This window comes from Phacochoerus africanus, chromosome 7, assembly GCF_016906955.1.
Source record: "Phacochoerus africanus isolate WHEZ1 chromosome 7, ROS_Pafr_v1, whole genome shotgun sequence".
NCBI lineage: Eukaryota > Metazoa > Chordata > Mammalia > Artiodactyla > Suidae > Phacochoerus > Phacochoerus africanus.
In genome coordinates, this window is record NC_062550.1 from 15,413,985 (window position 1) to 15,438,034 (window position 24,050).

At 38.7% G+C, this 24,050-nt stretch overlaps 1 protein-coding gene and 1 long non-coding RNA gene across 4 annotated transcripts in view; one reads left to right on the forward strand and one right to left on the reverse strand.

The window, feature by feature from the left end:
- Nucleotides 1-5,730: 5,730 nt before the first annotated feature.
- On the reverse strand, nucleotides 5,731-21,880 carry TMEM263 (transmembrane protein 263). 2 transcript variants are annotated; one of them, XM_047786472.1, is made up of 4 exons: nucleotides 21,841-21,880; nucleotides 21,468-21,591; nucleotides 10,831-10,900; nucleotides 5,731-6,971 (listed from the first exon to the last, which is right to left on the reverse strand). In XM_047786472.1, the coding sequence occupies exons 3-4, from the start codon at nucleotides 10,892-10,894 to the stop codon at nucleotides 6,685-6,687; spliced, it is 351 nt and encodes a 116-aa protein (XP_047642428.1). In that variant the 5' UTR covers nucleotides 10,895-10,900; nucleotides 21,468-21,591; nucleotides 21,841-21,880; the 3' UTR covers nucleotides 5,731-6,684. The 2 variants fall into 2 exon arrangements, with proteins under 2 accessions (XP_047642428.1, XP_047642427.1); XM_047786471.1 differs by lacking the exon at nucleotides 21,841-21,880 and having other exon boundaries at nucleotides 21,468-21,674.
- Nucleotides 21,881-22,106: 226 nt separating this feature from the next.
- LOC125130745 (uncharacterized) overlaps nucleotides 22,107-24,050 on the forward strand; it is an 88,300-nt gene continuing 86,356 nt past the window's right edge. For both annotated transcript variants that reach the window (XR_007135790.1, XR_007135791.1), the window contains exon 1: nucleotides 22,107-22,516. This is a non-coding gene — a long non-coding RNA (uncharacterized LOC125130745). The remainder of the gene's footprint in view (nucleotides 22,517-24,050) is intronic.

Below are 24,050 nucleotides of genomic sequence, written 5' to 3' on the forward strand. Positions count from 1 at the left end.
GGTTAACGAATCCAACTAGGAACCATGAGGTTGCAGGTTTGATCCCTGGCCTTGCTCAGTGGGTTGGGGATCCGGCATTGCCGTGAGCTGTGGTGTAGATTGCAGACGCGGCTGGGATCACGTATTGGCTGCGGCTCTGGTGTAGGCTGGCGGGTATGGCTCCGATTCGACCCTGGGAACTTTCATATGCCGCAAGAGCGGCCCAAGAAATGGCAAAAAAGACCAAAAAATATATATATAATATATTTATATATATATAAATTGTATTTAAAGTTTGTAGTTTTGACCTTGAGCTTTAAAAAAAAACTAATATTGAATTGCATATCAGTATGATATTTTTATTAGTGAATAATTTCTGAGAAACTGACAAGTGCACTCCCTTCATTCAAAGTATGGATACATTTTCATTCATATAGTACATTTCGTCTGCTCTTCTCTCACTACCAATTCTAAAAACCTGACTGAACTGAAGTCTGAATTCTGTAGCCTAGTGTTTAGTGAAACAAACTTATAACACATCTTCATAGAGAAAGCTGATTTCATCTGGTTGGAATAAATGATGAGTATCTTTGAGAACCAAGTATTGCCCATCAAAAGGAATACTTAGACCTTATGGTCAGTTTGTTTGAAATTGATTACTTTGTCTGATGAAATGCTTTTATGTGCATTCATTACTCTCTTTTTACAGATGAGGAAGCTGAAGCTTAGGCCATCTAACTGCCAAGTGCCAGAGCCCTGATTTACTAAGATCTCTCTTCTGTTAAAAACCTTGTGAACAGAAGGAGTACTTATGACTTAGCATAAAAGAATATCAACTACAAATTTAGGGATTTTTATGAAAACTTCTGTAAAATTCCTTAAATTTGAAATGATCTAGTTTGTATACATTTGAAGTAAATGCAGCTTTTAAGAAAACTTTCTGAAAATCTATATCTGACTATAAAATGTAAATGGTAAAGTGTGTGATGGTTGGTAATGATCTTACTAGGTTTCAAGTTTCCAAATTTTGTTCCAAGATTAATACTACCCAAATAAAGACTGGCTCACTTTCAGCTGTAGAGTTTGAACTTTGTAACAAATACACAACTAAACAATTGACTCTTGACACTCAAACATCTGTGTACTGTATGTGCGCAGATAATGACTTTAAGTAATGAAAAAATTATGAAAAAGCACGTCTTCACTCTGTTCCCTCATCCAGCAAATGTAAGTAACCCTCACTATCTAATTCTGTTCAGTTTCTTAATTTAGGAAAGCAAAAGATACCTCTATGCGGCACCTAGATTCCTGCAACATCGTGCTTTACAACTCTGAACCATTGTTTACGGTTCTAACAGATGAGGACACTCAGGCACAGAGAGGGTAAGTCACTCAGTCACCCAGATGTTTGTTCAAAAGAAAGCATCGTAGCTATTATGGTTGGGACAGAGTTAAGTGGTGAGAAGACTGACACAAGATGAGCATCACAGGTCCATTTAAGGAGCAGGATCTCAATTGTATGTGTGACGGGAAACCCTTGGTCAGATCTTAGGTTATGCTTGTCCTGATGTAATTGTCAGTAGTGCTTTCTTTCACCCTCGAAAGTGTCTCCGTTTGGAATACATTATATGGTCACCTTGGTAGCTGTATTTTAGACGTCAGTTTTGAGATGCCTACTAGAATCTGAGCAGAAATTTTGAACAGGAAAACTGAAGTGTAGAGTTGTGAGAGTTCAGGACTGAAGATAGATATTTGAGGATCATCTGCATATTTATGGTATTAAAGCTATGACTCTTGGAGTTCCCATCGTGGCTCAGTGGTTAACGAATCTGACTAGGAACCATGAGGTTGCAGGTTCGATCCCTGGCCTCGCTCAGTGGGTTAAGGATCTGGCGTTGCCATGAGCTGTGGTGTAGATCGCAGAGGCAGCTTGGATCCCACGTTGCTGTGGCTCTGGCAGAGGCCGGTGGCTATAGTTCCGATTAGACCCCTAGCCTGAGAACTTCCATATGCCGCAGGCACGGCCCTAAAAAGACCAAAAAAAAAAAAAAAAGACTCTAGATGAGATTGCCCAGAAAGAGGATAGATTTGGAGTAGTGGTGGACACAAAGTCTGGAAAGGGTTGACTAAAATAAGTCCCAAGAAAAGAGGGCATTTTTAATAATATTGAATGCCATGGGGAGGTCAGCCAAGATTTGGAGAAGTGACCAGTGGATTTGGCAAAAGTGAAATCATTAGTTGTCCCTGTCAAGAGTGATTCTGGTGAAATGAGAAATGTAAGAATGCACCTGGAGTGGGTCAAAAGAAGAGAAGAAGAGGCAGGGACTACATAGTTAGGAAATTTTGCTGAGAAAGGAAACAGGAAAAGGGAGGATGAGAGATGGGGGAAGTGAAGGGCTGATTTCAGGTAAGAGCAGAGATATTAGTCCTGCTCCACAGAGTGTGGGAACAGATGCAGGTAGGTTGATGGGGTGAGTGGGCATTGTGAGAGGCAGGGGAATTCAGAATGGGAGAAGGGGAGTATAGCAGGAGGGCTGGGAAAAGGAGGTGTGAAATAATCATTTTTAGGAGCAGGAAGGTGGACAAACAAGAAGGTATATAAAAGTTTGGCAGAGTTGAGTGGCCATGTGTGCTTTGTGGCCATTAATTTAAAAAGAGCCTCATCACTACAGCAGTGAAATTTAGGTGCCCACACAGAGAACAAGAGGCAGTTATGGTTATAGAAATATTTGTAGCTTATGCTAACTTGGAAAATTTAAACTAAAAAAAAAAAAAATCCATGGTAAGATATAGTATTACTGACTTTATTTTCCCTTAGACTAAATCAGTCTATTATCTTTTAGCCCTTCGACCTCTGCCTTTTTCTATTCTTGCATTCTTACTCATATCTTCCTATAAATAAAATTTTAGACATTCAAAAATAACAACATAGCAGGGGGATATCCTTACACAAAACACTGTCAGATTTCATTTCCTCTGAAAAAGGCTCTAAGAACAAAATTACATTATTTCTTTTAAACAATTTGTGTATAAATTCATTTCTGTGACAAAATGTAATTAGCTGCCAAAATAAATACAATCGCTTAGATTTCCAGTGAGCTCAAGTCACACAGCCTGGTAAATCAAGCATTCAGGCAGTACTAATACCCACAGCAAAATTAAAGACTAATCATTGAGGGGTTCCGTTGTGGCTCAGAGGGCTATGAACCCGACTAGTAACCATAAAGACTTGGGTTCAATCCCTGGCCTCACTCAAGGGGTTAAGGATCCGACGTTGCCATGAGTTATGGTGTAGGTCACAGGCACAACTTGGATCCTGCCTTGCTGCATATGTGCATAGGCCAGCAGCTGTACCCTAGCCAGGGAATTTCCATATGCCACAAGTTTGGCCCTAAAAAGCAAAAAATAAAAACTAAAAAAAAGAAAATGAGGTCTTAATGTAATAAATCATTTTAAAAAAAGACTAATCATTGAGTGGTCCCCTTTGTTTCTGGACATAAGCTGGAGAGGATGTGATTTACACTAATTCAGAAGTGACATGGGAAATTCAACTAACATTGAAAGTTAGCACGTTCCATATTTTTTTAACAAGGAATAAAGATACTTTCCTCACACAGATTGAATCAGAGAATGTGTGGACCGTGCCAGGCAGGCAAGTAGGTGCCTAGTAAATATCAATTTCTGCCTTCCTCCGATTGGTTCCCATCCCTATGAGTCCTTTCTGGCTAGTAAGAGATCTGAGTTGGTTCCACAGCTGTTCATGAAGACAGAGGAAAGGGTACCCCTTTGTAATTCCTCTATCAGTTCCTAAATTTTAGAATGCCCAAGAATCACCCACCCAGGTGGTTAAATTGCAGTTCTGCGGCCCACCCTGAAGAGATTCAGCAAGCTGGGGTAAAACCTAGAAATCTTAATTTTATTTTATTGGAGTTGTTAAAAGTATATTTGCATTTCATTGTTGTGTTGGCATTAAAATTCATATTCGGAGATGATTTGTCATGTTTGTACATTAGTTATCAAAAAGGTTTAAAAACTGACTACAGTACTTTCTGAACTGCTATGTAACTAAAATTTTAAGACTACCCTGTTTTAAAATTTTCTTTATTTCCTTAGATCTTTATGCAACAGTTCATCTTTTGCAGATCATGGTGCTTTATTAACAAATTCATGTATTCCTTTCCCATTCCTTTAATACAAAAAAATTTTATTCAATCATCAGTTACTTTCATCTGACATTTCACTAAGTATAGGATTCATAATGTCAACGTTATTCTATCAGTCATTCAAATGGGTCACGTAAGTTTATCCTCATTGTGCCAAACACCCACTTGAAGGATATGAATAAAAGATGTCTCCAAGTGAATACAACAACCTTAGTTTCTTGAACTAGTACTGTTTAACAGATCAAACTGCTAGTCTATGAAAATAAGCTGGAAAGGACCCAAGGGTACAGCTGTACATATCATCAAATGGCAAGTTCATTTCAACAAGAACCTCAATAACTAACTGTCCATTTGCATAAATTCTCTGCTATCATTGCAAAAGCCTCTCCTGAACAAAGTTATAGTTTAAAATTTAAAACAAACTTTATGAGATAAATTGTACCAGGTGGCTTTTCTGTAGCAAAAATTATTACAACCATTTTTCCTCAAGCAATTTTAAAGACAAGCAAAGTTGAAAATAAATATTGCAATCATACAGTAAACTAACATCTATATTTAGAAACTCAGTTACAAAGCACAGCAGAGCCTATGACTATGTAAGATAATTTAGAAATACAAACTAGCAATGAAGCAATAATTTCTTTCAAATAGCAGGAAACAAATTCTCCAATACCATTATTTAGATCATTAGTCAGTGTTCTTCATTAATTTTGGAGTTTAAAATCCCCTTTGTTAATTTTGACATTTGACCAGATATACCAACAAATATACCTTAAATTGTGCTGGATGAAATAAATGACCATTTATTTTCTAATTAATTTAGCTCCCTCATGACTTTTCAGTTTTGTATATGGTAGAAATGCTCAAAATGTTCAAAAACCTTTGTAGACCTACTTAAACCCCTGCTGGTACCTATGAAAGCTTTTATAAGTTAAGCTTTGTTCTTATCCATTTGACCCACATTATTAAGGTAAAACTCTTCGTGGTTTGCAAATAAACATTTAAGCTTTGAGTGCTGGAGTGATCTGTTTTAAGTTCTCAGGAATGCTGTTAACTTACTTACTCCAGAGCATCACCTCCTTTCCTCCTCTTGATCATTAAAAAAAAAAAAAAAATGCATAATGGAGGCAAATTTCCAGACTTAAGTATTAAAAAATTAGGATTTTTTTCAGGCTTGGAGAAATGCCAATCTATATATATGCCACTTTTATAATTTTTATGAAAATTAACATGAAACAAAAAAAGATGAATTCCAGCTAAGCCACATTCTTTGAGAATGAATGAGACATGATGAGATGTTAAGACACGACACACTTATCATCCACAACCAAAATATTCAAGTCCCCGCCGGAAGGTGATTTAAGAAATGGTACAATGTCTACAGTTGCTTTAAAGGACTGTTTGTTAGATAAAATATTTTAAAAGCCTGTCACCATCGAAAGCACTTAGATAAATTTTACATTCAAAACTAATGTATAGAGCCCATCCATTCAGTTTAAAAGTCAGCCCCACATGTTTGTAGTTGCTTTTACGGTGTTTTTTAAACGGAAGTACTGCTAATAATTTGAGCCATCCTTGAGACAAAACAGGTATGACAAATTCTTTTTATATCTTGGATGCTACAGGTAATTTTTAAGAACTTAAAATTATGTTTCCTCCTCACCATGAAACTGTTCCAACATAGCTTCTGACCAGCAAAGAAATGTTCCTTAGGCACTGTGAGGTTTATTACTGATGGAGCATGAACCAAAGCTGAAGCATACGATTTGGTTACAACTACTGACACTTAACAAGCACTATCTTATCTGCTAAGAGCAAGAGATTCCTTTAACCCACTACTCCTGAGATTCTTGAGGGAAAAATAATTTCACAAACAACTTTTGAAAGAATCCTGACAACTGCACATATTTAGGGTATTAGAAAAGATGTTTTCTTTTGTAAGGCATCAATGATTAAATTAATATAATGCATATCTAACAAAAGATGGTTAATACTCATAAAACCATGAATCGCTCTTTTAAACTGTTCTAATTCCTGCTACTTTTACCATCTTAAATAAGAAAAGAATGCCTCTTGGTCTAATCAACTATGGTTATTTAAAAAACTAAGACATCTGAAACTATTAGGCACATCAAAGGTACAGTTTATGTAGTTCAAGGTTCCCTTCTTAAGGGGCAAATGAGTTACCTGGCACATTATACATATGGAACTGTAAAGATCATTCACTAAATTCAACTTTCACATTTTTAGTTAAACTGAAAGACATGTCGTAAATATTCAAATATACCATATTTTCAGTTACAACTGAATAACTGTAACATTTTACCAGATAAAAAGCTGGAATTTGAGTGTGAGAAACCTTCATACACTGTGCTAGTATTGGTCTCTTCTTTTTAGACAAAAGCCAGTCAGTCATCAATACTTTCAACACAGCAGTTAGAAGATAAACGTCCAAAACAGGTGACTTGGTTGTAGTCCATAATTTAGCAATTCAATGCCACTGGCATCATAATGCTGTGGAGAGCAAGTATATCTCCATATTTTAGTCAGATTTGTCTTTCTTCTTTCCTGTTAAGGGCACTTTGTTTACAACAGCAGACCCAACAGCTGTAACACCTCCAGCCACAGCAGACACACCCCCTTTCACGAGCCCTATTCCCATGGAAGGCACAGTTGTAACAGCTGTTTTGGTCACCTCCAGACTCTTTCCACCAATCCAAGCCACACCACCAATGGTGGCACCAACAGCTCCCTTTGTAACACTGAAGATACCCCCAGTCACACGAGATAGCATGCCTGGTTGCTGCTGTGGGTGATCTTTCATTGAACCTAACAAGAGAAAATATCATAAGACAGTCAGTATATTAAGTTAAAAGAAAAGTACAAATCATTAAGTAACCTAAGACTTCCTGACAATCAGATTGTTTTGGTAAGGTCAACCACATAAATGCAGATCTCATCAAGGCACGAAAAGGTCTTCCCTTATAGTGGTACACATTTTTAAAACATCTTGGTCCAAGTCATAGATGCTAAGTCTTAGTATCTATGAGAAAAAAATGCTTTAGAGAGCAGACAAATTCCATAAAACAAGGCTATTTTAAAAGTTTGGTTTTTTAAAATGATTTTTATTTTCTCCATTATAATTGGTTAACAGTATTGTCAACTTTCTACTGTAAAGCAGTGACCCAGTCAAACATACATGTATACATGCTTTTTCTCACATTATCCTCTGTCAGGCTCCATCACATGTGACTAAACATAGTTCCCAGTGCTATACAGCAGGATCTTATTGCTTAAAATGTTTCTTTGATTTACAGTTTTGTTGCTGTTAATAAAAAATATTTTATATCCTAAAAGGAGCATAAAAAATTAAAAGATAGGAGTTCCCTGGTGGCTCAGTGGGTTAAAGATTTGGCATTGTCCCGCAGTGGCTCAATCCCTGGCCCAGGAACTTCCATATGCCACAGGCACAGCCAAAAAATTTTTAAAAAATAAAAGGATAAATACATTTAGCCTTTATTTCCTTGACAGAATTCAACCAATCATTACTGAAACTACCTTCTTCATCAAAAGCAGTGGTTCTCAAGATATGACCTGGAACCCCTGAGTACCCCCAAGACCATTTCAGAGATACAAACAGCTTTCATAATAATTCTAATCTAATGCGTCACTTGTCTTTTCACTTTCATTTTGTCACCAGTCACAACTTAATTTTCCTGAAGCTAAATGATGTGTAGTAAATGCAACAGACCAAACACAGCAGTCTGTGAGATTCTAGTTCTTTTCTATTAATACAAACATTAAAGAGATTTGCAAAAATTTTAAATCATTGTTACTTTGTTCACATTGTTTTGTTTTGGAAAATAGTTGCTTTTCAAAAAATATGTTAATCATGCTAATATGTAATGGAATTTGAATTTATTTAATGACTCAAATACTTAATTTCTATTTTTATTGTTAATATGGCAAATAATCAACAAAGACACAAGCTCTCTGGAGACTTCAGTTTTTGAAAGTAGAAAGAATGCTGACACCAAACGATTTGAGAACTACTAATTTAAATACATTTAGGTTTTTACTCTATGTGCTCCTTAATAACCTGTTTAAAGAACTAATGTTTATATGTAAAAACAGGAAAATTGTCACCACTTAAAATTGTGTTACCTACATAAAATCTTTTCTACAATGTGAAGAAACTAGAACTATGGTTAATACTTTCATTACCTCAGTGATTTTTATAGAAGATAGTATCTAGTGTATTAAAAAAAAAACTCTTCAAATGCTCCCAGAAAATGTAACAATATGAAAAATTCAGATTTGCCATAAGTTTGTTCTCTTTGGTTTGTTTAATAGAGTCACTTAAATTGGTATGTCATCCCTAACTACAGCATAAAATGATTAGCAGAAGATTTCAAAAAAATTTACTTCTGCCAGCCTCAAACACATATGGCTCTTTTCTCCTTCATAATCTAATGCCATAGACAGCAAATAACATGTAAGCAATGGTGTTTTTATTTTTTTAAACATCATGAAAAATATTTGGTAACTATACAACTAAGGCTATACTCACTTAAAAAGGTATACAACGTCACAAAAAAAAAGGTAAATTCTTGGGTATGAGGGCCCAACTAAAACCACCAAAGTTACTAAGTCCTTGCAGAATGTGATTATCAGAGAAGATAACATTGGGAAACCAACAGTACTTGAAAGAGAAAAAAATTCTGAAAATTGAGTTTTTTAAAACACACAAGGTACAAGTATACCTTGAGTAAGATTTTCTTTTCAAGATTTCACATCTTAACACAAGAAGGAAAATCTCACTGATTAGTCAAAATAGCTCACTGATAAAGATACAGCAATGGCTAAATTTATAAAACCAACTTCTTAATTGAAACTATTAACTGAGTAGGCACAGTTAATATAAATTTTTAAATAGCCAAAATAAAAGACTTAAGGCATAATCACTTGAATATGCTAATTTTAAAATTATGATGGAAAGGATTACATAAGTGGTGATTCTTTTGTAATCAAGATTAGTAACATTAGGGGAAAACAGGGACAATCCTGATATGAGGATAAAAATGATAAATACCTCATTGGTATTATCCTGCTAGGCCATATTTGGTGTACATGCATTTAATGAAGATAATTCTTAGTCAAATTAGATAAATAATTAATGCTTTTGATCACTTTAATTACAGTGTACTTTTTTTTAACTACCTCTTCATTTATTTTTTAATTTTTTTGGCCACATCTATGGCATGTGGAAGTTCCCAGGCCAGGAACTGAACTCATGTAAGAGCAGTGACCTAAGGTACTGCAGTGACAATGCCAGATCCTTAACCTGCCATACCACAAGGGAACTCCCATAGTGTACTCTTAATTACCACCTTTTAAATTAAGCACTTTGCAGACTACTTTTGTTTAGCAGGCTGCCACATCAAGACATTCCTGAGGCTGTTCTCCTTGACAGTCATACTCCTGGATGGCCTTTATCCCTTTCCTGACTACTTTCTCACAAGTGTTATATTAACTTCCTCATCACGCCCTAACTCATCTTTTCAAAACTCTAGTTCTAGTCCTAAAAAACAAACAGCAAAAACGAAATCCGGCTAATTACTTTCTGTATACACTCAGGACATTCAGGTATGCACTGATTTCTGAAGTAAAGGTAAGAATAAAATTATTCTTGATGTCACAATTTCCAAACTAAAAGATGAATTAATCAGACCCTAAAACCGTGTATTGGAGTTCCCGTCATGGCTCAGTGGTTAACGAATCCAACTAGGAACCATGAGGTTGCGGGTTCGATTCCTGGCCTCACTCAGTGTGTTAAGGATCCACTGTTGCTGTGAGCTGTGGTGTATGTTGCAGATGTGGCTCGGATCCAGCATTGCTGTGGCTCTGGCATGGGCTGGTGGCTATAGCTCTGATTAGACACCTAGCCTGGGAACCTCTATATACCACGAGTGCAGCCCTAGAAAAGACAAAAAAAAAGACCAGGTATTAACAAAGGAAGAAAGGGCTGCCTATTATAATGTAATGAATAATAGGAGTTCAACAACACATCTTAGGTGCCTCCTGAGATGAGTTTTTGTATGCATGACATCAAAACTAAACCCAGTCTGGGAGTTCCTGTTTTGGCTCAGTGGTTAATGAACCCGACTAGCATCCATGAGGATGTGGGTTCAATCCCTGGCCTCACTCAGTGGGTTGAGGATCTGGCATTGCCATGAGCTCTGGTGTAGATCACAGATGCGGCTTGGATCCACGGTGCTGTGGCTGTGGCATAGGCCGGCAGCTACAGCTTCAATTAGACCCCTAGTCTGGGAACCTCCATATGCTTCAGGTGTGGCCCTAAAAAGACAAAAATACAAAAAAAAAAAAATTTAATCTAGTCTGTCCTTCCTCTGCACCCCATCTGACTCTTTACAAATGAAAGGATACTCTTACTTGTGAAATGGTCTTAAAAGGATAAAAGAGTAACAAAAGCATCTTCTACAATAAAAGTTATATTGTATCCCCATTCACCAATAACTTTTTTTACTAAAGGCTAAAAATATTTACCTGTAATTATTTTTGAAACGCATTCACTGACAAGCCAGGGTATAACTTTAATAAAAAAATAATCAGAACTTAATTCACTAGGATATTTTTTCCATTCTTAGTGTTACAGACGCATATTTACCTTCTGGTGGTTCATCACTAAGGTATGATGGGATTTCTTGTTGATTTTTATCTGCCTGATTCATGATTTCCTAAAAAAAAAAAAAAACAACACAAATATTTCATTACAACTTCAATATGTAAGACTACCTCTTATCATATACTCAATTAAGACCTAACTTTATTCAGGGAGTTCCCGTCATGGCTCAGTGGTTAATGAACTCGACTAGTCTCCATGAGGACTTGGGTTCCATCCCTGGCCCTGCTCAAAGGGTTAAGGACACAAAGTTGCCTTGTGTGGTATGGGTCAAGGATGTGGCTCAGATCCCGTGTTGCTGTGGATCTGGTGTAGGCTGGCAGCTGCAGCTCTGATTCGATCCCTAGCCTGGGAACCTCCATATGCCATAGATACAGCCCTGAAAAGACAAAAATACCAAAAAGAAAAAAAAATACTTTTAATTACACCAGTGGAGGGAGTTCCTGTTGTGGCTCAGTAGTAATGAACCCGACTAGTATCCATGAAGACATAGTCTCAATCCCCAGCCATGCATAGTGGATTAAGGATCTGGCGTTGCTATGACCTGTGGTGTAGACAGGCAGCTGTAGCTCTGATTGGACCCCTAGCCTGGGACCTTCCATATGCTGCTAGTGCGACCCTAAAAAGACCAAAAAAAAAAAAAAGTTAGTTGGAAAGTGGGAGTTAGCGACAAAAATTTTAAGTGCTTCTTCCTACAGAATACCGGTTAACTGTAATTTATTTCACAACAGACTTAAGAGAAAAACCTATGCTACAAACTAAAATACATATTCTATCTAAAAATGTTCTAAAAAACATGGTATTCTTTCCTAGAAAGATGACAGGATAAATCTAAATTACTAAGAGAAGGATTGTGATTACTTTCTTATTGTTATTTTTAGAGCCCTTATAAATAGAAGTAGCAAAAGAATTCAAAATCTACCATGAAAAAAAAATACATATATATTATGATTACATCTAAGTACAAGTAATAAAGTAGGCTAAGAAATAAACTATGTTGGAATGAAAAAAAAGTAACTTTTCCAAACTTCCTTTGCTATCTTAAAATATTTGCTTTTATATTCACTTGACTAAGATTAAAACAAGTCAAGATTGGTCTAAAAGCTTTCTTGCTTGGCCAGAAACTAGGCTTGTGATCCCAGCAGTCAACTAAGTATATCCTAGTCATAAAACCATGGAGCCTAACTTACTGTATCTGTACATATACAAAGATTTAAAAGAATATTGTAAAGTCTTGCTTCTGCAACAATACAAATGAATCTTGAGGACCTTATTCTAAGTGAAATAATTCAGACAGAGAAAGCCAAATACTATATAATCTCACCTCTATGTGGAATCTAGAAAAGCCCAACTCAGAAAGGTGGTTGCATGGGGCTGTGGGCATGGGGTGGGAGAAGCAAGCATTGGTCAAAGGGTACAGACTTTCAGATAAAAGAGGAATAAATCCTGAAGATCTGATGTACGGGATGGTGACTACAGTTAATAATACTGCATTGTATACTTGAAAGTTGCTAAGAGTAGGTCTTAAAATGTCCTCACCATAACAACAAAGGTAATTTTATGAGCTGAAAGATGTGTTAACCTTACTCTCATAAACATTTTGCAATATAAATGTGTATCAAAACCATCACATTATACACTATAAACTTACACAATGTTTTACATCAATTATATCTCAACAAAGCTGGGGAAAAAAGAACACTGTGAAAACTAACAATATACTTCTATATCTTCTATATATTGATTAATTAACAAATTATTAATTGTGTATCTATTTGGGGTCATGTTTTGGGTGCACGGGATATAACTAATCAATACAGATCCAAAAATCTCTGCTATCATGAACATCCCATGTTGTCTAGTGGGAAGACAATAATATACAAAGAATATACTGTATGTCAGACAGTATTAAATGGTAAGTAGGAAAAAGGATGGAAGGGGGGGGCGAGGATGTGATATTTTAAACAGCAGCCTATGAAGGCCTCAGTGTGGTGACATCCCAAAGGACGTAAAGATAGAAGATATTTGGGTCAGCAGCCCTCAGGACAGAAAAGACAGTAACAACAAAGATCTTAAGGTAGGAGCTTACAACGAGCAAGAAGGAACAGCCAGAAAAATGTGCCAGGGGCCGCAGCAAAGGGCAGTAGGAGAGGAGGTCAAAGAACAAGGTCTCGATGGCATAGCCTTTACAGCCCATGGTGCCAGTTACCTTTTAACTCTGAGATGGGAAGCCAGTGAAAGGCACTGACTAGAGGGGTGATGTATGCTGATTTAGACTTTTAAAAGACCATTACGGCTCCGTGGGGAGAACAAGCAATCAGAAAGCAAAAACAGAGATAGAAAGACCTATTACAAGACAACATCATGTTTTCAAGGTTCTTAAGTATTGCAGTTTATCAGAACTAATTTTAAGTGGTCAGAGGGTCAGGGAAGTTCCCCTTTCCTTTATGTGTCCTACTGCTTTTAAGCACCAGATGATCAAACAAAAATCCATTCATATTTCCATCTATATTTCAATAATCCAAGCAAAAAACACTGGTGGCAAATGAGGGTGGTACAGGCAGTAGTGAGAAGTGGGATTTTTCAAAGGTAATTTACCTTTGTGTAATTCAAGTTGAAATGCCTTTAAAACCTATAAGATAGGACTTCACTATACCCTACAGTGTCCAGTGGCACATGTCCTGTGCTTAAATATTTTTTTAGTTGCTCTAGTGAAAACCGTGATTCAGACCATTGATCAAAAGCACCTAATCTTATGCTGGTCTGGTTTGTGAATTTAGCATAGCATCCCATATTCGCTTAAGATTTAAAAAGTAACAGTAAAGATAGTAATCTCTGACAAAAACAAACCAAAAAATCTGAAAGAATATCAGCTGATTCATTACAGGGAGGAGTTCCTAACTGATATGCCTTAATTTTAAAACTCCCTTAAATCAGAAAGTTCAATTTATTTCCATTCATATTTATATTTATTTTATTTATCATTACGGTAAGATCATGAGAAACTACACAGCATAGTGTTTAAAGTTCTGGGATCAGAGAGGCTGAGTTTGAATCCCAACTTGACTATGAACTATATAGCTGAGGATAAAAAATCTTCATGAGATCCTTGCTGTTCAGGAAATATAAAACAGAAAGTAAAGATATTCTAGCCCTGGGAGTTCCCATTATGGCTCAGCAGGTTATGAACCCAACTAGTATCCATGAGGATGCAGGTTCGATCCCTGACCTTGCTCAGTGGGTTAAGTATCCCATGTTGCTGTGAGCTGTGGTATAGGTCACAGATGCGGCTCAGATCCTGCATTGCTGTGGCTGTGGTGTAGGGCTGGCAGCTGCAGCTCCAATTCAACCCCTAGCCTGGAAGCTTCCATATGCTGCAGGTTCGGCCCTAAAAAAGCAAAAAAAAAAAAAAAAAAGATGTTCTGGCCCTAACTCTTATATAAGAATCCTATTTTACAACTCAAAACAAAACATGGAGAAACTTCTGGCAAAACTGCCAGGAGTGTGTGTCTCTTCCCAAGGAATGACCATTTTGGAGCCACTTTTCTTCTCCACTGGACTGATAATTCCAAAAGGAAAGATACTTTGTCTAGCTTACTCATCACTGTGTTCCCAGTGTCTGTATTCCAAGAGATCACCTAGCTGATCAGCTACTCAAGAGATGTCACAATACAGACATATGGGAGATTACATACACATACACCTCTTACATATTTAGCTGGAGTTTTAAAATGGGCATGATAATAACTGCATACTTTTCTGTATCTATCCCACAAATCCTTACCAAGTCTTACCTTCTCCTCCTAAAACAGAAATCCCTTTTTAAAGAAACTTAATTTTTTCCACGTCTTGTAATTTTTTAAAAAAGACCATCATTTTAACAGATGAGAGCTGCTTTATACTATGATAGCATAAAAGACATATGCAAATTCATCTAAATTTATTCTCCTGTCAGTAGGCAATGAGGAGCCATCAGCTAACACTGTCAGATCTGCATTTTAAGAAGCTAACTGAATCAAGATCAGAGGGAAGGACAGAGAGACTAAATACAATAAGTGGCTACCTTAGATGTCCAATGAGATGCAATAACAGTCTGAATGCTGCCATTTCCTGAGGAAATATTTGGACCTCTATTTTTACATTCCAATCAAATCACTGGTAAACTCTGTTACCTAAATAAATCCAGGATACAACTACTACTCATCATCTCTACTGCTGCCACTTTTGACTAAACCATCATAATCTCTTACTTGGACTCCTACAAAATCTCCTGACTGGCCTCCAACCTTCCACCTTTGTTCTCCCTTCAGTCTAGCCATATCATACTCTGCTTATAATCCTCCAAGTGTTTCCTCTTTTGCTCAGAATAAAATCCAGAGTCCTTCCCTTCGCCTTTGAGAGCCCAGCATCTTATTAATACTCTGATATCGTCTCCCACAATTCTGCCTCTTGCTCACTCCAGCCTGACAACATGTGCTCATCTGCTGAAAGCTCTTCGTTAATATATGCACGTGGCCTGCTTCCTTACTTCCTTCAGGTCTTTGTGCAGATGCCCCCTTCTTCCCCAACCATCATGTAATAGCTTGGCACTCTTCCACTCCTTTCCCTATCACTCATCTAGCACTGCTCTATTTTCATTGTTCTTATTGTCACTTGACAGATACATACTGTGTATGTGTGTTTACTTTGTGTCTCTCCCAACTAGAAGTATGCTCTGTTGGAACAAAGCTTGGTTTTGTCATTGATCCATTCTCAGAGTCTTATTCAATACCTTATGCGGACACTCAAATACTTGAATTTTTTCCTTTTCTTTATTTTTTTCTTTTGGCCATGCCTGCAACATATGGAAGTTCCTAGGCCAGGGATCAAACCCACGCCACATCAGCAATATGAGCCACTGCAATGACAATGTCAGATCCTTAACCCAATAAGTCACATGGGAACTCCTTCAACTTTTTATATGAAGTAGAATATAACTTGAATATTAATGTGAGATAAAATGAGAATATAGAATGTAAAACTTCTAGAGTGCACAACTAAATAGAAATGATGACGGGACAGGACAGGAGAAACAAGTTCTGAGAGAAGATGGACATTTTAAAGAATGTTTATTTTATTGTGGTAAGAACACTTAACATAAGGTCTCCCCTCTGACAAATAAATGTACATTATTATTGTTGACTATAGGTTTAGGACTTGTTAAAGGACTTGTTTTTAAACAGCTATCTGAGATGCCTTCAGGGCATCCACAGAGATGCTTTGCAGGCAACTGGATTTAAAGGGCCTGAAACTCAGGATGATGTATGAGTTAGAGTTAAGGTCCTGAGAATGGTTTGAAGTGACAGCTGAAGCTGCAGGGTGTGGGTGATATGATCAAAGAAAAGAGCAGTAAGAGAGTAGGCTGATAAGATTTATTGGACTGTCCTATTTAAAAGGTGAGTAAAAGAGAAGCCTGCAAAAATAATCAAATGAGTACACCCTCAGGAAGGCAAGATGATGATTTTATAAGCTTCCTAAAGATACACATGATGCAGACATTAATTTATGAAGATCAGGAGTTCCCATCATGGCACAGTGGAAATGAATCCAATTAGGAACCATGAGCTTGCAGGTTCAATCCCTGGCCTTGCTCAGTGGGTTACGGATCTGGTGTTGCCGTGAGCTGTGGTGTAGGTCACAAACGCAGCTTGGATCTGGCGTTGCTGTGGCTGTGGTGTAGGCTGGCAGCTGCAGCTCTGATTCGACCCCTAGCCTAGGAACTTCCATATGCCCCAGTTTGGCCCTAAAAAGAAAAAAAGTGTACATATATATATGAGAAAAAAACCCACATCCTCATGGATACTAGTCGGGTTCATTACCACTGAGCCACGACAGGAACTCCAACACATTTTTTTTAACTACACATAAAAAGATGGAAAGTAAATATATGAAAGTGATAACAAAGACTGCCACTAGGGGGTGGAAATACATGTATGAGAGAGAAATGGATATATATCTATAAATAAATATATACATTTAATATCTATATTTTAATTTTATACCATAAAACATGTACTGTTTTTGAAATTAAAGAAAAATAGATATTTTTAAATCTTAGAAATCAGTGATATTCATAAGGGATATTTTTAAAGATGATGCAGTTCATCTATCTAGAGTTATTGTAGGTTTTTAATCATCAAATCAAGTTGATCACCTAAAAAATAATGTTCTTGAATCACTAAATGCTGAAGAAAATGACAACAGAATTTTATTCACGGTTATGTTTCTCCACCTTCCCCTACCCTGTTCACACCTCCCAAGTTCTCCACTTTTATTGCAATTTTCCCTGGCTTGCAATTTGAAAATTTCATTAATATTCCCCATTTTTTTTAGTACATGTTTTGGCTGTAAACTGACACACTGTATTTGTGGAATAAGTGGGATGAAAAATATCATTTGCCTTCACATTAACTTTAAGCATCACAAGATGCATACTAATTATGGTCTAAATTTTTGGTTTAAAAAAAATTAAAGCTAGATTTGTGCTCTTCAAATGTACCTCTTTAAGAATAGGCAGAGGTATGCCAGGGGCTTCAAGAACCACAGGAGAGACATGATGCATGACTTCTACTACACAGTAATTTAAAATAGTTTTATTCTTGTTTTTTGGCCACACCCATGGCATGTGGAAGTTTCTGGGCCAGGGATCAAACCTGCACCACAGCAGTGACCAGAGCCACCATAGTGACACCACCAGGTCCTTAATCTGCTATGTAACAAGGGAACTCCTGCTTTTAAATATACACTAATCAAAAAGTTAAATGAAAAGTGCTTGGGAATTTTTTAAGATACTAGACTTTTAAGAAATTTCATTCTTGCCTGCAGCTTCTTTAGTCTCAGATTTACCAGCTCTTCCTTCCCTGCCCAACCACACTACCACCTCCCCTATGAGTTTACTCTGCTCTTAAATTAGGAATATTTTTGGTAGAAGAGTCTGAAATGTAGGAATCTCAATACTATTATACAAAAACACAGGTACATTTACCAATAGTTACATACAGACCTATCAATAAACGATAAAACAGAAAACCTGGAGCTGAGCCAGCCAGAAGCCTGACTACCTAAACCAGAACTTGGCTTTGAAAACCTTACGAGGCCACAGAGATTATTATTTTTTCTTCTCTGGTGTGTGTATGTATATATTTTAATGTTTAAGTTTCTTATACATCACACATATTAACAGCAAGTATGTAGTATTAAAATTCCTACAGAATTCCTAGGGTAATAAAAATTGTGTAAAAGCTCTAAGTATATGGAATATATTTTTCTGAATCCCTAATAAAGATGCCAAGTCACTTGATAAAGGTATTTTTGCTAAAATCCTTAACTATTTGTAATGCCATCTATACTTTTTACTCACATAAGCCATTCCCAACCTCTACATGCATATATGTGCCAAACTTTTAGTGATATTACCTCTTTATGGATATTATCACTTTATCATTAGAAATATTTTTTATATTTCCACCCTGTTCATTATCATCACATTTTTTTCTCTACTGGGAACTGTGAAGACAAATATACCTCTAATCTCCAAAACTGAAGAGGTAAAATTTAATGTATACATGTGAAGACAAATAATTGACAGTAAGAGTGTTAAAAGGACTATCAAAAAATGTTAGCCGTACACAACAGTATTAAATTCTACGCAAACCATCTGCCCTAGACTCATTGAGCCATTTGTTCAACATATATTTGGATTCCAGCTATGTGCCAGGCACCCTGCTAGGCACAAAAGGCTTCAGTGTGATCACACACACACACACACACACACACACACATACACACAGGACTACTCTAAGCCAGAGTTTACAATCCAGTAGGGATATACTTTTCCTGCACTTTATCAATTTAGTTTCATTCATAAGCCAAAAAAAAAAAGTATAGGAACTCATAATGCACACAAATTTCTACTAAAAAAATACTTTTCTAAGGAAGGCAATAAAGACAAAAAACAGCCATTAGATCAGGATAAATAATTTAACTTATTCTATGGACATAAATCAGTTTTACCATTTGGTCCTGACATACGAACAAACTATTTAAAGTACCAACTAAAACTAGTCATAAATGTTTTTTTAAGACATTGTGAAGTGTGAAAGACTTCTTTTCTATAGACTGCAATATATCAGCAGTTCCTTTAAGCATTTCACGCTAAGGAGAAATAAGTCTTGTCCTGTACAAAAGTATCATAGATATAGCATCTGGCAAATACATTGAGCAAGGATTTAAAACAACACTATTCCCCAAAGGATAATTTCCTCTAATAATAGAAATAAGTAAACAAATGCCTCTATGGACCCCCTTCTTAAAAAAAAAAAAAAAGGCAAGAAAAGAAAACAAATGAATCAATGTTGTTTGTGGATATCTGTAACATTTTATATATAAAGTTTTCACTGATCATAAAAACAAAATCTGAAAACAGTACTCAAGTGTGCCTATGGCTCAACAACCCTCTGTGTACCAAGGGAAGTTAAAGAGCACTAACACACTGTTTGTGAAGCCTAACCACAAAATACAGTGCACAACAGTTTTTCTTCAAAGCCACTTCAAAAATTTCTTATTAAACAGTAAGTGCCAATTTCCTTATAAGAAAAAGACTGTAAATGAATTAGCTAAATTCTTCTACACATTCTATATATAGGGACTCCGCCACATCCTCATTCCCATGTTTTAGTTTCTTTGCTAAATAACTACGAGGAGTTTCAAAAATGTATTTATACAGAGCTTTAACTCACACACATCAACAGTGTATGTTAAAACACCAACTTACTATTTTTAGGCTTCTCTACTTAACCAACTATACTGAACAGGCTGCTTTTAAAAATGGCCCCTGCCCATTAAATCAACAACACGTAAACTATAAGAAATGCACTGAATCTAGCAGGGAAATAAAGTAATCTGCCAGTAAAACCTATAAATGACCATCTCCTGACAAGTAACGACTAGACACTATCAAATGGCAATTTTTAAGTGTAGCCCTTAAATGAAACATCAAGCAGAATTACAGTAAGCTATCAAACCAGTACACCACTCATTTTCACTAAATTATTCCTCATTAGTTCAACAGCTATCTGTGTCCCTACAGGTCAGACACTGTGTTAGGCACTGAGGTTTACACTGTGTTAGGCACTGAGGTTTCAGCCTGAACAAGTATGTAAAGGCCTACTCTGAGGGTGTTTATATATAATGCAGTAAGATACCTTCAGAAAGAGGAAAAACAGCAAATACTCAATGACTGAAACAAAGAAAGGTAAAGACATTCCTGGACTTTGAAAAAATGGACCTCACACAATAACTTTTCTAACGATGTTCTCTACATATGGGCATATTTTTATTGAACCTGGTTTCCAGTACACGTTATAACAAAAACTAAAGAAATGAAAGTGGAAAAAAATCAAAACAGGATGCATAAGGGTTTATTCAAGGTTACTTCCCTCTTTCTTTAAAAACGCAGACGTGGACACGTACACACACATATATACCTGTTGATGGAATGATATCAATACTCTTGGGAAGCCCTTTAGAGCACCCACGCCAGTGCAAGTTTTATAGGTTAAACAATAGCAAATAATCGCACACAGTAAATTAAGTATTTTCATTTAGAATCAGCACAAGTGCTCACAAGGACATAATAAATCAAACTCTCCTCTTTCTCTAGGTGTTTCGAAACCTTTCCCAGTGGCCCCTTCTCAACCCCCACGGATCCCTTTGAGCACTAGCAAGTACTTTTTTTTTCTTCTTCTTCTTCTTTACCAGAGGGAGTGACGTGGCAGGAGAAGCAGAAAATGACCCTGGAGGAGCCCTGGCTAGGTCTGAGCTCAGCACCTCCTCCCTCCGCTCCACGTTGGACACCCAGCACACCCGCACTCCCACAGGGTTCCAGAATTCCTATTCTAACATATAAGAGGAGATCTGTTTAGGAAAGAGGATCTGACTGGAAGTAGGAACCTGGGGACCAGACTTGAGAATGCGTGTGTATATAGCAGACACGAATTTTATTTAGACTCAGAAGTCAATGATGGCACTGATGGGTGCTCCAGCAGCCCCCGGTGCCATCAGCGTCTCTCTCCATTGCTACATTTTCAAGTTTAGGTTATGCACGGAGGGGGCGGGTAGGGCTACCTGTGAAGAACACGGTGAATGCCCACTGGGGACCTGAACCCAAGAGAATGATTTATCAACAGGTTAGGAGTTAGCAGGGCGGGGAAGCCCAGCACCCAGGCTCTGTGCCACATTCCTCTCATCTCCCAGGCTGCTGACGCCCTCCCACCCCCATTCCCCCAACCCGACACCCCAGGAGCTAAGAAGTCAGGCAGATGCTTCCAAGAAGGGTCGCAATCTCAAACCACCGAGGAGGAAAAGACCCGTAAGAGGGGGCAACCGTGCCAACGAACCTCCACCCGCCCCCAACATCGTCTCGCCCCTCCCCCTTCCCCGCTCAGTCCCCCCAAAAGGCCCAACTCCCAGCAGCCAGGCCCAGAGAATGAGGCGGTGAGGTGCCGAAGAGCTAACGGAAAAAGGCAACAGAGAGGAGGGCAAGAAGCCGAGACGGCGCCCTCTACCCTTCCAGCCTGACTTACCGCCGGGTCGGGGGCCGACGCCGGGGCCGGGCGAAGGGACCGGGAAGCACCGAGGAGGGCTGAGGCGGCCTGAGCGGCTGGCACAGCCTGGGTCAACTGCGAGCTCCGGAGACGCCTCCTCTGGCTGTGGAACCAGAACACTCGGTTGGCGACGGCGGCCTCTGGCTGCGGACGTGGCGCCGGACGCGACCCGCCCCCTCCACCGCCTCCTCAGTTCCCGCCTCCTCCCGCGGCTCGCGATCCGACGCGCAAGCGCACACGAGGCCCCTCCCGCGCCCACCCGGCACACGCCCACCCGTTTCTCGAACTGCCCAGCCCTCCCAGCAGCCCCCAGAGAGTCGCCTCCCGAGGTGCGCACGCGCGACACCCCCACCTCGCTCCCAGGCCAAGCTCCCGCCCCTTCGCCCGCTAGGTGCCACCGCGAGAACCCAGGGCCGGCCTGCGCGCGCGCCTCCGCCTGGGGCCTCCCGCCCCCTTTCCTCCTCGGTCCAATCAGATCGGACGAGGGGCTCAGAGCCCCGGGCATGCGTAGGCTGAGGCGCTGCGGCTCCCAAGCGCTGGAGCCGGCTGCTTCTCGGACTCTGGCCTTAGTTGCTAGTAACGGTCGCTAGGGATTCAGAACGTTGGCCCGAAGGAACATGGGACGGTCGCCAGCTGGGACTTCTCTCCGCCTTTCAGTTTGGGGCTCTCGACGTGCCTTTACTGCCCAGGTGACAGGGGTGACCAGAGAGGACTTGCTCTATTATTATTATTATTAAGTCTCTTCTGCCCTAGACCTGAGCTTCTTAAAAGTAAGAACTCCTGTGATCAGTCGTCGTCACCCACCGCTCCCGCAGTGCGGAGGGCTCGCCAGGGGCCCACTCTCTTCAGTTGGCTGAAGAGAGTGGGTGCTTAGTAGCCAAGAGGAGGGAGTTGGAAACCTGGAATTAGGAATCCCGGCTGCGCGCCCCTCCCTCGCCACCTGCCGCCTAGCGTGGTGCATCTTCAGGTCTCCCATCTAGGCTGAGGCTCTGCTTGCGGTTCTGGAAGGTGGTGAGAAGAGTGCAGCGGTAAGAGGATATTGTCAGGCCCTGAACCCATTGTGAGGTGAGGCATCTCACCTCACGGCTTGGTGGTTGCGAGGACTGAACGAGATAAGTGGTGAAAAGGCTGCTAAGCTAGAGAAGGGGTATCCATTTTCCACACCTATAAAATGAAGATTACAGTAAGTCCATCATAGGTTTTTCTAGAGAATCAAAAGAAATGATGGATGTGAAAGGGCTTTATAAACTGAATTCCTGTATGTGTATGTAAGTGTGAGGTCTTCCTTCACAGATTGATTAGCAAGACAAAACACGCTTGTCTTAGCATGTTTGATAACTAATGAGGTCACACAATTTTTTTTTTTTTCGAATGCAAAATAATCAGTTTGGTGCAACTGAGTAACAACTGTTGGCAAGGCTCAAAAAAGGACTTGCTAACCAAGGAAAGCATCCTGGAAGAAGCTTACATTGAGCCAGGTCTTGAATGGAATGGCCTAAATATGGTTTATGGTTTCTGCCTAGTCATTGATTTATCAAAGCAGCAACTCATATCCTCTTAGACCATTGTTCTGAGACTATCAAGATATTTTAGTTTTCCAGAAGTTAAAGGAGAGATGCAAAAATCTTGTCACTTTAAAATATGATCTGAATTGTTAGCAGGATCTATGGATTGTGGTGTCTACTCAACATGTGAAAGAGGTACATAACAACTCTATTTTCCTGTTATCACAGCAACCACTTAAAATGTGATCTTTCCAACGTGAATGCTAGGCAAAATTATGAGGTGCACGATTACACAGTTTCTTGTTCCCCTTACACTTCTTTCTCTCTGCAGGAGAGTTTAATCCTTAATATATAAATGTAGCCACTCCTGGGAGATTTTACATTTTTACTTTTATTGAAGTTGTAATTCACAATGGGTTGAAACCATCTCAAACTAACCAGGATGTAAAGCAGTTCTTTGGGCAAGGTTTTGAGTTCACCTGAATCTTCTGAAACTTCAAGTATAGGTAGTTATGTATTTCTTATAAGTGTGACAGCATTCATTTCTTACTGTTTCAGTTTTCTTACCTCTAAAAGTGAATAGCACCACTCAGTGTTCAACCACCCCTAGATCTAAAATGAAACTAAGTGTCTTGATGGATTGGCTTCTACAGAAGGATGCTATCTTGATATGGGATACGCTTTTATAGCAGAAAGAGCCTCAAGGAAGTCAGGCCATGTTTGTTTTATAGGCTGAATGTGCTGAGTTCTTGACTCCCATTCTGTGAAATCCCATCTTAGATTATAAAAATGAAACATTGTATTTCTGAAAGATTGTATCATGTCAAAATAATGAGACCTTCATGCCTTTCAGCAGTAACTTCCTTTTAATAAAACAAAATCTTTTTTTCTGCCCCTTTTCAGCAGCACCAGCAGCATATGGAAGTTCCTGGGCCAGGGATGAAATCCTAGCCTCAACTAGTATCTACACCACAGCTTCAGCAGCACCAGATCCTTAACCCACTGCTCAGAGCCAGGGATCAAAGCCGCACTGCCACAGAGACAATGCCGGATTATT